This window comes from Euprymna scolopes, chromosome 32 (assembly GCF_053919585.1).
Source record: "Euprymna scolopes isolate OS-2025 chromosome 32, ASM5391958v1, whole genome shotgun sequence".
Classification (NCBI taxonomy): Eukaryota; Metazoa; Mollusca; class Cephalopoda; order Sepiida; family Sepiolidae; genus Euprymna; species Euprymna scolopes.
The window spans coordinates 57,511,959-57,527,632 of record NC_136513.1 but is presented as its reverse complement, the minus strand read 5'-3'; the positions used below and the strand labels follow the sequence as shown (position 1 = coordinate 57,527,632).

Below are 15,674 nucleotides of genomic sequence, written 5' to 3'. Positions count from 1 at the left end.
TATTAAAAAACGAAAATAAAGAGAAATCTGTATAAGTTATGTACTTGTGATAGAATGAAAATATATAACTAAGATTGAATAAACACATAATATTCTTGCTTGATGTTTTTTCTTTTTTACTTTTTGCAGGGGTAACTCATTTCTTTATTGTTCTACAATTACAAAAATTTTACTCTTGGGAAATAAAGAGAAATATGGACATTTGGCCCCCTATGTTGTAAGTTTACCTTCTTTTTATATTAGTTGTATATTTTTTACATCAGTAGTCACCAACATTTTTTAACTTTGAGATCACTAAAATGTATAATTTTAATTTTTGCAGATCATTAATATGAATTTGGAAAAACAAAAAACAAAAACGTAATTTCTTATTCAAAGCAGTTATTCAATTTAATCAAAATATAATAAAAATTAATTTCTGATTCTTGGCTTGCTTTTGAGTCCATCAACCCAATATTTTTGCAGCACACTATCTAGAAATTGATAGTCATGGTAATATTTCAAAGGTTGTTGTAATCAATATCTCACTGCTGAAATTTCATTCTACCTGTTTCTCTCTTGTTACGCAGTGTTTTTGAAAATTATATTGGCAAACCATCTGGTAATGGTAAGAAATCATTCTGTAACAAATATTGAAAATGATTTTGCAACAAATTTTTATAAACATCTTAAAAACTTTTGTATAGACCATAATTGTTTCATAAACCACCGTTTGGAAACTGCTGCAATATTTTTGTTATCCATATCCATAGGCCCTTAACGTCGAGGACGACGATTGGCAAGGCGCTTCAGTCTTCTACAGTTCAGGAAGTCTGTGTATTGCTGGCAGGATCTTTTGGCACCAGATCTTATAGCAGCTTGCCACTTTGCTCGGTTGCCGGCAGAGGTTTCCCAAGTGTTGTGAGGGATGCCGAAGACCTGGAGGTCACGTTTCAGGACATCCTTGTAGCGGAGGCGTGGCCTGCCAGCACAGCGAGGGGCATCAGCTATCTCTCCAAAGAGAAGTGCTTTTGGTAGCCGGCTGTCGTCCATGCGGCAGGTGTGGCCAGCCCAACGTAAGCGACGGATGCGCAGCACTGTGTACATGTCAGTACTCTTGGTCGTGGAGAGGATAGCTGTGTTTGGTACATGATCCTTCCATGTGAATCCAAGAATTGTGCGCAGGCATCGGAAGTGGAAGGCGTTCAGACGGTGTTCGTGTCGGCGGTAGGTGCACCAAGTCTCACTGCCATACAGGAGAGTGCTGAGGATGCAGGCCTCGTAAACCTTGATCTTTAGGTGTAGCGAGAGGGACTTGTTCTTCCAGACTCTCTCACTAAGCCTGCCGAAAGTTGTTGATGCCTTTCCAATGCGGGAGTCCAGTTCACAATCAAGACTGTTGGTGTTATCAACTGTAGAACCCAAGTAAGTGAACTTGGTGACGTTTGACAGTACATGATTGTTTACGGTTATTATGGGTGAAAGCCCAGCAGGCTGGGCAAAGACCACCGTCTTGCCTAGGCTGATTTTGAGACCAAACTCCTCGCAGGCAGAAGCAAAGGAGGAGCACATTGCCTGAAGCTCAACCTCCGAGTTGGCGATGAAGGCAGCATCATCAGCGTACAGGAGTTCACGGATCTGTACGCGGTTAACCATAGTTTTTGAGCGTAGCCTGGCCAGGTTGAATAGGCCTCCAGTACTGCGAGTGTGAAGGAGCACTCCAGTTGGGTTTGGGAAGGCTCGGCGCAGAACAGCTGAGAAATATATTCCGAACAGAGTAGGAGCTAACACGCAGCCTTGCTTGACACCACAAGAGATGGGGAACTCTTTAGAACGAGAGCCCTCAAACTGTACTGTAGCCTTCATCTGATCGTGAAATTCTTGTATGGTTTTCAGGAGTTTGGGAGGGCAGCCCAGTAGACGGAGGACTAGAAATAGCCCTGATCTGCTAACATAATCAAAGGCCTTTGTCAAGTCAACGAAAACTGCATAGAGAGGACGGCCTTGCTCAATGCATTTCTCCTGGATCTGACGAACAGAAAAGATCATGTCAGTGGTAGAGCGGCCAGGTCGAAAGCCACATTGACTCTCAGGAAGAATTCTGTTGGCAATAATCTGGAGACGTGGCAGGACTAAGCGGGCATAGATCTTTCCAGGCTGGGAAAGTAGAGATATGCCACGGTAGTTGTTGCAGTCGCAGCGAAACCCTTTGTTCTTATACAGGGTAACTATGTTGGCGTTACGAAGTTCATCGGGAATAGTACCTTCATTCCAGCAGATTGAGAAGAGATGATGGAGTTCCTCAGTTAGTGAGTCACCACCGCATCTGAAGATTTCTGAAGGTAGCCCATCCACGCCGGGGGCTTTGTTGTTCCTCAGTATCTTGATGGTCTTGTGTACTTCATCGATGGTGATGTCGTAATCTAGCTCATGGAGGACTGGTAGTTGGGGAACAGCAGCTATTATAGCAGCCTCACTAGCTGCTACAGGTTGAGCATACAGTGAGCTGTAGTGCTCCACCCAACGGTCAAGCTGATCATCAGGATTGGTGAGTAGTTCTCCGGTCAGAGATCGCAAAGGAGATGATTTCTTCACAGGAGGACCTAGAGCCTCTTTCAGAGCTTGGTACATGCCACCGGTGTTGCCGGTGGCAGAGCAGTCTTCAGCACGCTTGGAGATGTCACTCCAATAGTTGTGTTTAGCCTCTCGAGTTAGGCGCTGCACTTTTGAGCGGCTCTGCTTCCAGAGGCTAGTAGCTTGAGGAGAGGGGTCCTGCATCACAGCCAGTCTTGCCGCTCGCTTTTCTGCTAGTGCTTGATGGAGTGTGTCCGCGTGGTGTCTGAACCAGTCCGGCTGCTTTACTGTACGTCTACCAAAACTGGAGAGTGCGCAAACTCCAACAGTGTCACGAATCCGCAGCCAGGCAGAGGCAGCATCCTGAGGGGGTGCAGACTGGCCAAAGGTGGATTGTATTGAAGCTTGAAAATGTTGGCATTTCTCCTTGGACTTAGTAGCAAGAACATTGAGCGTTGAAAGTGGTTTTGAGCAAGACAGGTGGATTTTCTTTGGCTTTAGTTTAAGCTTACAGCGCACAAGTGAGTGGTCTGTATCACAGTCCGCAGAGTGCATTGTCCTGCAGTGGATGATATCCTGGAGGTGCTTCTTTTGAGTGATCACATGGTCCAGCTGGTGCCAGCGCTTAGAGCGTGGGTGTTGCCATGTCATCTTCGACCACGGTGAGCCCTTAAAGAAGGTTGATGGGATGCACAGCCTGTGTGTAGCACAGAGTTCCAGAAGACGCTGTCCATTTTCATTCATAGAGCCCACTCCGTGAGGACCCAGGACATCAGGCCAGGCATTGGTGTTACTGCCTACTCGAGCGTTGAGATCACCCAGGATGATTATGCGGTGACCGCGGTCGATTTTGGAGAGGGTCTCACTCAGCTGGAGATAGAAAGCATCTTTCTGGTCATCCGGCGAGGTGAGGGTTGGGGCGTAGGCAGACAATAGGGACACTGGACCAGAGGTGGTGTGTAGCTGTAGTGACATTAATCTGGGAGAGATGGCGACGGGAGTTTCGACAAAGCTGAGCAGCTTGTTGCAGATGGCAAAACCCACTCCATGTTTTGGTCTCTCCAAGTCAGGGTAGCCAGTCCAGTAAAATGTGAAGTTAGCTTCACGTATGGAGCCATTTCCAGTGAGCCATGTCTCGCCTAGTGCTGAGACATCCACCCCCAACCGGAGTAATTCCAGGTCGATAACAGCAGACTTCCGAGGATGAAAACTGTCAAGAGAGGAAGTCACCCCAAGGGAGCGGACATTCCAGCAGGCCAGGTGTAGTGGGGAGGCAGTAGCAGGATGTCGACCGGGGCGCGCCTGCCTAGAACGCGGGCCCTGCCGAGCAACGACAGCACCCCCGACTGCAGGGGGCTCCCGAATTGCCAGTCGCTGAGAATTTATTCTTGACATATCCATAGTAGTTGCCTGAAACGTCAAGCGCCGGGGCAGGGAAGTAGTGGATGAGTGCATGCCCAGAACAGAACATCCACCTCTGGACCCAACATTGCGGACCCCAGCGGAGCACAGGAGTGCGACAGCTGGAGCAGTGGTAGGTTGCCCCGCAGTACCCGCTAACTGGGTGTTGATCCCTGACCGTTGATCGTTCTTGATTCATCCGCTCAGTGATCCGCCATGGGAGACCGGTGGTTGAAAAATATATCAGCTGCGCTCATACCATGACTGCCAACTCCTGCTGCCGAGATGACATTTTGCTATTTGACCACATAGCTGGGGTCTGGATTGGTGTAAGCCAGGGCGTGTCCTCACGCCGGAGGGCCATGCACTCAACACCTCTGGGGCTCCAGACTACTCCGAGATCCCACATACACTTAGCCTGGGGCCGCAAGGTACCCAGTTAAACCGTGATGTACCACGAGGAGGTGGCATGCGAGTCTTGACCAGTGAGACGCTCTAACCACCAGTGGGCAGGGCTTACTAAACTGCCTCCCCTTCACTCTTGCGAGTATAGGTGGCGGTTACAGCTGGAAGCAAGAGGAGCAAAGCACCTGAAAGCCAAGCAGCTAAGCACTCTACACATTCACTAAGCTACAACACTACACGCTCAAAGGCCCTGTGTGCAACACACCACATCACCCCCTAATCACCAAGTACTACCACCGTCACCCACTTACACCGCATATTTATACTCACAGGGGATTAAAATTTAGACTCCTTCCTCTGTAATTGATCTATTCCCTATTACATATGGCATTTCACTTCCCTTTCCTACACTAAAAATACTAACTTCTCAACAGACTTGATCCTAGCGTTGTGATTGGCTGACACTACCGACTCCGATATTCATGGATTATTGGAATGATTACATTCCCTTTACTTAATGAATACTATGGCACCTTAATGTCAGCCATTACCCATACATATATAGATTTACATTATAGCCAACTATCACAGTCCAAAAGTTTGCTTTGTTCTTTCCTTGTTTTTCTAGGAATATTCAGATTTACATACTTTCCATTTAATTATACATTTTTCCCCCTTCTTTTAAAAAAATTTTTTTTTTCTAAACATGGGCTCAGTTTATTTGCATTTCCGATCCCTATCATATTGGCAAAGAGAGAGAGAGAGAGAAATAGAGACAGAGATTACAACAATGTAGCGAATATGGAGTGACCTCATTTCATTAATGTGTCATTGCTCAGTTAATATAGCATCAAAGCCACACGATATTTCCATTCAGTTTTCGTGATGCAGTGGTAAGATGCCCTGCCTTAAAACCTACTGTTTGAATGTTCGCTCCCCACCAAAGGTATACTTCTTTTTTTAATTATTATTACTATCATACAGTTACATTTTTTTCTTTTTTATTTGTTTTTTTTTTAGCTATTGCAATGAAACGAAAACCCTCCATTTGTTTTTTGTTTTCTGTTTAGATGTTTAGGTTTTATTATTTTTTTTTACGGTGATATGTGAATTGAAACAAAGTATTGCAGTTAATACAAAAAAAAAAATTAATAAATGATAACTACACAAAAGAAGTTTTGTTACATTTAATTAGGATAGGATTCAATGTTTTCATTCGTAAATAAACATGTGCGTGTGTGGTTGCCTTATGAATGTGCAGCATCGGAACAGATACTACACTTACAGCCTTGCCTCTAAAACCAACATATTATGTTTACTGTTTCTTAACATGGAGAGGTTGGAGGTGTCTATTCAAAAAAACGTCCTTAAAAAGGGGAGGTTGGGGTGTTTATTTGTTTTATACATACCCGAAAACATTTAAAAGTTGATATTTCATATGTGGTCTGCGAGTTCGACTTATGCACAAAAATTACCACAAAAGTATACCAAATTGACTGTTTCGTTTAGAAATGAAATTATTTCGTTTTTGTTTATAGAATTTCATTTTTATAACAAAAATAAATCTTTCGTTTTTATATATATATATATATATATATATATATATATATATATATATATATATATATATAAAGAACGACTGTTGAATGTTACACTTTCGATTACTTTCATTTATGGAGAGTACAATAAAATGGGACAAAATTTAAATTTCTATTCCATTTTTTTAGGACACATGTAAAACACAGCATCCTCTGCAAGTTATACGGGATGTTTTTAATAATCACAAATTTAAATCATTGTGCATTTATTCAAACAGTCCTTCATCTTGCTAGGTCAGTCATCCCTGTCCCCCACCAAGAATATATATAATAAACTCCCTATATATAAATTCAAGGTTTCTTTTTTTGTTTAATAAATTGTTACATGAAACTACAGAATAGTTAAAAAATACTCACTAACCATATTCAGCTAAATCCATAACAAGCGACAATTACATGAATAGTTTATTTTATTGTTGCTAGACCGTAATCACGTGATTAAAATTTTAGTAGACTAAAAATTATGAGACACAAGGGTCGGGAGAACACAAAATAGTAATTCGAGCAGATATGCATGGAAAAAAAATACTAGAAATAACAATTTCATTTTAGTAAGAAGGATAATGTTGCAATATTTTTGATTCATAATGGGGTATGATCCCACACAGTTGGGCGATTCTATTTATAAACGATGCTGCTAGGAACTGACAAATCGAATTAATTCATGTTCTGCTACTGACCAATCAGAAACCAGAATTGCTCCATAAATATTAAACCTTTTCTATAGCAATTTTGCATGTTTTTTTCGTCTCGACATGGTAAGAATCTTTTGTTTTGTGGAACTATCTACTGCAAACCAGTCACCACTCAGGACTTGTGTGGAACAACGCACCATCGGAAACTGTTTTGTCTACTGCAAGCCAGTCACCTCTCAGGACCTGTGTAGAATAACAAACCATCGGAAACTGTTCTGAAACTAAACATGGCTTACACTTCTAGAGGTTATGCACCCAGCGTGCATCTTTATTTCGATGGATCCGAATCAAAATTCGAATTGTGGCAAGTTAAATTTCTAGGATATCTACGAATCCAAAAGCTACACAAAGTACTTCAAACACAACCTGAAAACAGAAACGACCCCGACTTCATTGAAAAGAATGCAATTGTCTTTGTGGAATAAATACAATGTTTAGATGACTGAAGTCTATCACTAGTAATGAGAGAAGCCCTGGACGATGGCTGCAAAGCATTGAACATATTGAGAGAGCATTATTTATCGAAAGGAAAACCCAAAATTATTTCTTTATATACTGAATTGACCTCTCTAAAACGAATGGAAGCCGAAACTATTACTGATTATATTATAAGAGCTGAAACGACTGCAAATTCTTTAAAAATGTCTGGTGAAGTTATAAGTGACAGTCTGCTAATTTCCCTGGTCCTTAAGTGATTACCGAGTGATTTCAAGCCATTTACCACCGTGATAACTCAGAAAGAAAAACCCATGATTTTAGCCAATTCAAGGTAGCACTCAGAAGTTATGAGGAAACTGGAAAAATGATCACAGAAAAAAACGAATCTACAAATATCATGAAATTTAAAAATACATAAAAACAAGGTGAAAAAGGAATCTATTATTTTGAATTACATATCATCAGAACAAAATATTGCTGATATATTCACGAAACCCACAACAGGAATAAAGTTAAAGCATTTTTCTTCAAAGCTTGTTGGGGGATTCGACTGAATAATTTTTTCACGGACTTGTATGTATGTATGTATGTATATAAATTTCTATATATCAAAAAAAAAAAAAAATAGTCCTGGACAAGACATTAAACTGTATCCGTTTTGTTTGTATTAACACTTTAACCTACTAATGCGTAACTAATACTTTTGCTGAAATAAAAAAAAAAGAAAAAAAAGTAACTTTTTTAAAACCATTTCTTTGTAAATTTCCTTTCAACAAATAGTTTTTTGCATCACTTTTTTTTTTGCAAACATTTTCTGTGCAATTTTTCTTTTCGACAAATATGTTTTGAATGCTTATTTTAAGGCGCGCATAAATTACAATTGATTTTTATTTTTATTTTTTTTTGCACATTAGCTTTGTTTCTTATTTTTGAAAAATCTCCTATTTTTGCATTTTTTTAATTAACAAAAAAAAACACCAAAAAAACAAACAAACAAACAAACAAACAAAACACCCTCTCATTAAACGGGTGCATATTGCATGTATGTTTATTTTTATGTATATTTATTTATATGTATGCGTTTTTGAACAAAACTGCATAATCAAATTTAAAAATGGTTTCTTTTTCACATACCCACAGCTTTTTAATATAAAAATACGTTCCATTTCTTTTATTTCTCTCCTCTGTACACATATGTTTGACATTTAAACACAATTAAAAATGGCATCTTTTTACATGCTAAAATTTTAAGATCGAAATACTTTCTAATTTTTGTTATGTATAATTGAATATAAAAACATATATTTATTTTTAAGCAGAATAAACACAAGGTACTTCCCCATTATAAAAAAAAAAAAAATAGGGGGGGATGTTGCAATATTTTTGATTCATAATAGGGTATGATCCCACACAGTCAGGTGATTCTATTTATAAATGATGCTGCTAGGAACTGACAAATCGAATTAATTCACATTCTGTTGCCGACCAATCAGAAACCAGAATTGCTCCAAAAATATTAAACCTTTTCTGTAGCAATTTCGCATGTTTTTTTCATCTCGACACGGTAAGAATCTTTTGCTCTGTGGAACTGTCTACTGCAAACCAGTCACCACTCAGGACTTGTGTGGAACAACACACCATTGAAAACTGTTCTGTCTACTGCAAGCCAGTCACCTCTCAGGACCTGTGTAGAACAACGAACCATCGGAAACTGTTCTGAAACTAAACATGGCTTACACTTCTAGATTCTACAATAGTAATTCGTTCTTTCCTGGTAAATGCATGCCTAAATAAACAACAGTGCAGCAAAAAAATAAATAAATAAATAATAATAGTTAAACAAACAAACAAACAAACAAATAAATAATTGACGTTTCATTTCATTTCAAGTTTTGGTTTGTAAGCTTTGATGGGTGCAAAGTATTTTTTTGCAGTGATTAGACCAGGGTATTCCTGTTGTCACATTTACCAAAAAAAAAACCCATCAAAGTCAATGATAAAAATCATAAAAATAATATTTTAAAAAACTTGATTTTTTAAAAACTCCTGAGTGTTATGTTTGTAATCAATGACATTAACGTGATATAAGAAAAACCAGGTGTCCTGTGAGGATTTCAGAGGTGAGTGGGCATTTCCGTAACCCTCAGCATTTTTTTTGTTTTCATTTCCATTAAGCCACAGCAACATGTGGCCGGGTACAGCTAGTTTTTAATAAAAGTCATTCACCTTGGAAGACATTTATAATGTTTATTCAGTTTAAAAAAAAATTTGTCTAAATGAAATCATGAAAAAACAGTAAAAAATAAAAGCATTAAATATATATTTTTTTAACTTGGGAGTCATCACTTATGAAGGCCTGAAGACCACTTGAACATAAGAGTCAACGAATGTAAGGTGGTAGTGTAGTAATCATTAATTGTGTAAACAGGGTGGAATTTGATTATTTATGAGGAGGACTCAATAAAAACTTGTTTACATTGGATTTTAAGGCTACCATGTTGTGTTTAATATTCAATGAAAGATGTTTATTAACTTATTTTTTTCCCAAAGAAAATAATTGAACTCCGCTTATAAAAAAAACAGTTTATCTTGTTTCAGGAGTATGATTTTCCACGCATTCTAATTTCCTAGCTATGTGTGTGTGTAACCTATTTGCGTTATTGAAAATATATTAAAAAATCGGTTATAGTTAGCTAAATCTGAAAGATATTGTATTTTTATTCACATAGGAAGAAATCCACATTGACAAAGGCAATGTTTCATTTGTTTGGATAGCGTAATCAAATAGCTATTAATCAAAAAGTTTTATTTTTTTCTTTGATAAATAATTCAAGCAAACATTTATATTTAGTTGTAATAGTAAATTTTAAAATTAATTGTAATCTTATTCTTTTTTTTAATAATGTAGAATCCAAGTGGTTGGTTATCTCAACTATTATATAAATGTCACTTTGTGTGTGTGTGTGAGTTCCTTCCTCATAGGTTCCGAAACGGCTGAGCCTATCTTTTGCAAATTTCACACAAAGGAATTTATATGTCTGGCAGTGTTCTTAGATATGTTGTGTACAGGAATTCAGCTGATAAGTATTGAAAATTGAAAAAATCCGATCCTAAAAATAGTCTTTCTTTCTTCTAGATGAAAAAGAAGAATTTTTACAGGGGAATATTTTATGTTACATTGGCCAAAGGAGATAATAAAATCTCAGCAAATCATTTCTTCTTAAAAAATAAACCTTAGAATTATTGTCATCTGGAAATATAGCTTAGTGGTAGATCATTTGACTACAGATCCCCTGTGTATCTCACCATTTTATTTTAATTTTTTCTTAATATGTCCAATTTACGATAAAAGAAGAAATACCATTTAAAACCACTGCAAATCATTTCTTCATTTGCATATTTTAAAACCAAGCATTAATCAGAAGTGACTTTTCATTGTCAAGCCCAAATATTAACTGATGTGATATTGTAAACAAACACAGACGGAATTTGATGAACAACATTATCATTATTATTTATTTATTTTTTTGTGAATTAGTTCACTGGGCAAATTATTGCTCGTAATATATAATATTCAATACAGGATTGATTCTATAATAATACATATGTAATCTGCATAAATTAAAATATCATGTTTAAGTGTATTGTACATCAGGGAAACACCGGGCATCCAGCTAGTTATCCTATAATATCTAATGTTTCTGGAGAAAACTTATCTCTATTTGTATAAAAATGATTTTAAAATTGTTTGTAAACTGAAAAAATTATTGCATTTTATTTTCAGAAAACATTGGAGACTCTCTGTCCAACCACCATAGACATCCCGGCTGCTTGCGATGAAGATAAGGTTTGTATATCCACTATTATCAGAGCAGTACAGAGCAGTAGAAGCACTCCCTTTGTTGTGAAAGTGTAATGGGCTCTTATGTTATGCTTAGACACATTTTATCTTGAAATAAGATGCATGAACGCTCTGTTATTGCATTTAGAAAGTGTTCCAAAATTCATAATGATTGATTAATTAGTTTAGGAGTGAATCCTCTACATAGAAAAATATAAATATAAACATGCCTTACTAGCAAGTCATGAAAATAAATTTATAGTCAAAGCTAGCGTATACTCTATCCCCTGTCTGGATTGTTATAATATCTGCATTGACGAAACCCAGTGAAACCTGGGCAGGCGACTTTATGAACACACAAGAGGCACGAAGACCAATAATACACCTAACACCATCTTTTCTCATATTGAATATGATTATCATTCTGACTTTGAAAATGTAACTCTAATTAAATCAATAAAAAACAGATCTACATGTGGTTTAATTGGATTTGCTTTTATAGCTCATTTCACTAATACAATGAAACAAAAGAAGGGCTGCTATCATGCCTCTGTCCACATCAAAACCTATCATTAGTGAAAATAACTTTAATACTGATTAATTCTAAATTATTTTTTATTTTGTATATATATATATATATATATATATATATATGTATATATATATATATATATATATATATATATATAAAAATATAACACGGAAATTACATAATTGTCGATGCAATAATTTATTTCAACCTTATGGTATTTTCAAGCATCTAAACCAGACAATTACATTTTTGATACTGAAAGGTAGGTTAGTAAACGCGTGTCAAGGCATTTACGTGTAAGAACGTACATATTTAGGGGCGTGTGTGTGTGTGTGCATGTGGGTGTGGGTGTGTGTATGTGTGTTGCGTGTATCTATGGTTACATCGAGCTGCCGTTTATAAGTGTCATAATATTTTGTTTTTTCTTTTTTTTTTTGTTGTTGTTGTTTTCTTTTAAAAAATCCCTCCCACCCTCTCTATAAAATGTATTAAGTGGATTGCTACTACCACCCCCTCAGGTTTTTTTGAGGGTCGAGGCCCGATTTTTTCTTTCCTTCTTTCAGTATCAAAAATGTAATTGTCTGGTTTAGATGCTTGAAAATACCATAAGGTTGAAATAAATTATTGCATCGACAATTATGTAATTTCCGTGTTATATTTTTATGTTATTGCTCTGTTTACCACATTGAGCTCTCATACCCGGATTTCCTTGGAATTATTTCATTATAACACTATATATATATATATATATATATATATATATATATATATATATATATATATATATATATATATATAGTTTCTTTGCCCTGGGATGCTGTCTACAGGGAGTTTTCGGACATATATAAAGCTTATTATTAATAAGTGATAGTCAGTTCAACAATCATCTGCTCTTAGCATGGAGCGTGTGATTAGGATGTCTTTGCGGTCTCTCAAGTAGATGATGGAGTAGTCCAATATGTGTGAGAGCTGGTAGCGAATTCAAAGATGGTATTTGTAATTAGCAGCTCATACTCTGCACACAAGTTGAGAAGGTGGAGCCCATTGTGATTACATTTTCCATGACACCTATTTCCAATAAAAGAGCACCATGTTGTTGACTCCATCCCCATTCAGGCATTAAAACCTCTGAGTATAATTAATCTGATATATATAATAGATATAGCATTCTTCACGTCACATATACATCGACTGAGTTTTTTTTTATTTAAAAATTTTTTTTTTATTACATTTTCACCCCAAACAAGGCACATTGCCACTTTGGTGTAGGAGGCTACAATCAGGGGCAACAACTACTGAGGTACTATGTTGGGATTTGGGCAGCAAGATGTCAGTTCACGTTACACTTGAACTTCTGCATGTCAGTACAGTTGGGGAAGCAGGGACTTGGAATGGAATTCCAGAGTCTAGCAGTTCTGGGGAAGAAACTATTGGAGTAGATAGATCTTTTACATCTAGGGATCTCTTCTGTGTGGGGGTGGGATTTAGCTGCCTGTCGGGTTTGTCGAGGGTGTCTACATCGTGGGGGCACAAGTGTCTGCAGTTCGCCAGAGCATTCACCATTAAAATACTTGTAGAACAGGCAGAGGGATGCAACATTTCGTCGATGGGACAGAGGCTGAAGCTTAGATGTCAGTTCAGGGCCTATCAGATTGGCGACTCTCTTTTGAACCGTGTCTAGGAGCGAGAGACTAGTAGTAGATGCACCAGCCCAAATGTGACAGCAATACTCCATACATGGGCAAATGGTGGCCTTATAGAGGTACAGGATACTTTCGGGTGTTAGTAGTTTTTTAGCACGGTAGAGAGAGCTTACCTTCTTTGCAGCGGCCCTGGCAATGCTTTCAATGTAATTGTTCCAACTCATGTTTCCTGTGAACTCTCAGATAAAGAGTCACTAGCCATTGCTATTAGTTGCAGAGAAGGTTTCTTGTAATTATTGAATGAAACCAGTTTAGTCTTGGCAGCATTGAATGTGACCATCCATTTTTGTTCCCATTCCACTACAGATTGGAGGTCATCCTCTAGTGTTTTTGCCATTTCTTGAGATATGTGCTCATTTGTTTTCCTGACATGCCTGTTATAGAATGTGGTGTGATCAGCATATATACCCATCTCAGAGGCAATTTTGTCGGGGAGGTCATTTATGAATATTAGGAACAATAGAGGTCCAACTCCCGCATTTATATCATATTGTTTAGCTGTACGACCGTCGAGGACAACCTAGATTTTTCTCTTATCTAAGAAGGATTTAATTATGTTAAGTATTCTACCAGTAATACCGTATGATCTAATTTTCCTGAGGAGACCCTCATGCCATACCCTGTCAAAAGCCCGCTTTGTCCAGTGAATGGTATATACGTTCAGAGAGCGTCGCCGATGAAGGCATAACAAGAAAAGAAAACCTACCTTAAATTTAAAATTTTATTAATTGTAAAGAAAAATTTATAATAATATTTTTTGTTTTGTTTTGTTTTTGCTATATATATATATTTTTAGATAAATAATGTTCAAGATTTTTTGGTCAATATCAAGTTTCTTTCCAACTCCTCAAAAAACTTTAAAATGACGACTTTTATAGGTTTCCAGTGGTGCTGAAAACGAATATTACATTTAAATTTGGGGCATGATATGAAGAAATTACTTTTTCAAAAAGTGGGGGATCACTGTTCTATATAAATTTAACGTAAAATGAACACCCACTTTCTGGCCACCTAATAATTTCTTCATATCATAAAGCAAATTTAACTGCGATTTTCGTTTTTATCACTCCCGAAAACCGGCGCTGTTGTTTTTTTTTTTTTTAACTAAGAGATTCGTTCATTTTTTTATAAGTTAGGATGCTAATAATGCCGTCAGTAAGCTTACACGCGCATTTTTTTTTTTAGGTGAGTATTCAATTATAGAACTTGTATAGTTTTTAACAGGTGCTTCTGTAGTTTAATTAACCATTTTTCCGTAAGTAACGTGCCGACATTAGCCATTAAACCATTAAAGCAGAATCATTTAATATTTCACATAAATTCTGTTTACATTAAGGGGTAAACAGAATTTTTGTGAAATATTTAACTGCTGAAGCACCTGTTAACAACTATACAAGTTGTATAATGAAAAAAAAAAGTATGTTTTTGTAAACTTACTGACAGCATAATTAGCATCCTAAATTATGAGATGAAAAAATGAACGAATCTTAGTAAAAAAAAACAAAAAAAAACAGCGCTGGTTTTCGGAGATGCTGAAAACGAATATCAGTTAAATTTGTTTTGATATGAAGAAATTACTAGGTGGCCAGAAGGTGGGTGCTCATTTTACATTAAATTTATATAGGAATGTCATCTCCCACTTTTTGTAAAAATTTCTTCATATCATGAAAACTACTAATCTGCCCCAAATTTAAATGTGATATCCATTTTCAGCACCACCAAAAACCTATAAAAAGGTTTTTTGAGAAGTTGGAAAGAAACTTGACATTGACCGATTTTTTTGTTCGAGAAAAGGTTTAAAGGTAAGTCAAATAAACACTTTTTTTTGTAAAGTTTTTTTTTTTTCAAGAAAAATTGAAAAAAAATTTATCATTGCTTTTTGGAGTGTTATTTTTATTTGTTTTTTTTTTTTCTCAAGGAGAAACCTGAAAACTAGAAAAATTGAAACAAAACTGGGTGGGATAGATTTTTTTTCTTTTTCTTTTCATATTAAAACAGATATTGTTGTTGTTTCCTCAGACGGTTGTTTTATTAATAGTGTGTGTGCTTAAGTCGTATTCCGCATTCGCGCTGGAGGTCTTTCTGTGTTGCTCGCTCAAATGCCCACAACGGCAATTGTAGGCTTAGACTCGGCAAAAAAAAAAGTACCAGTCCAGATGATGTAAAGGTTCAGCATGTGGTAGCCTGACACCTCCAGGCATAGCCATCGCTTACCTTTCCCTGTCCACATGATGCACAAGTTTTCGTCCATGCCAGTAATTTTATTTCTTGACAAAATTCGAGGACTCCAGTTGGTGTTTCTGTTACATAGGGTTATCATTGAGGGGCACCATTTACGTTTGGTGTATAACATAAAAGGCATCTGTGTGCGTATGATTGTCTCTAATATAAATGGTTGTGTGTTTGATTATCATAAAGGGAATCGTGTGTGTGACATGTATTTTCAGAACCTACCTCTGCTTCTTCGATGTTGGACCATCTGGAAATTTCTCATCTTGGAAGGAGACT

General features: G+C 37.0%; 1 protein-coding gene across 1 annotated transcript in view; it reads left to right on the top strand.

Annotated features, from left to right (window-relative positions):
- Positions 1-15,674, top strand: part of LOC145256374 (uncharacterized) — a 47,150-nt gene that overhangs the window by 8,816 nt on the left and 22,660 nt on the right. The window contains exons 3-4 of the mRNA XM_080115200.1: positions 130-217; positions 10,875-10,937. Coding sequence (XP_079971326.1) covers positions 130-217; positions 10,875-10,937 — 151 coding nt within the window. The remainder of the gene's footprint in view (positions 1-129; positions 218-10,874; positions 10,938-15,674) is intronic.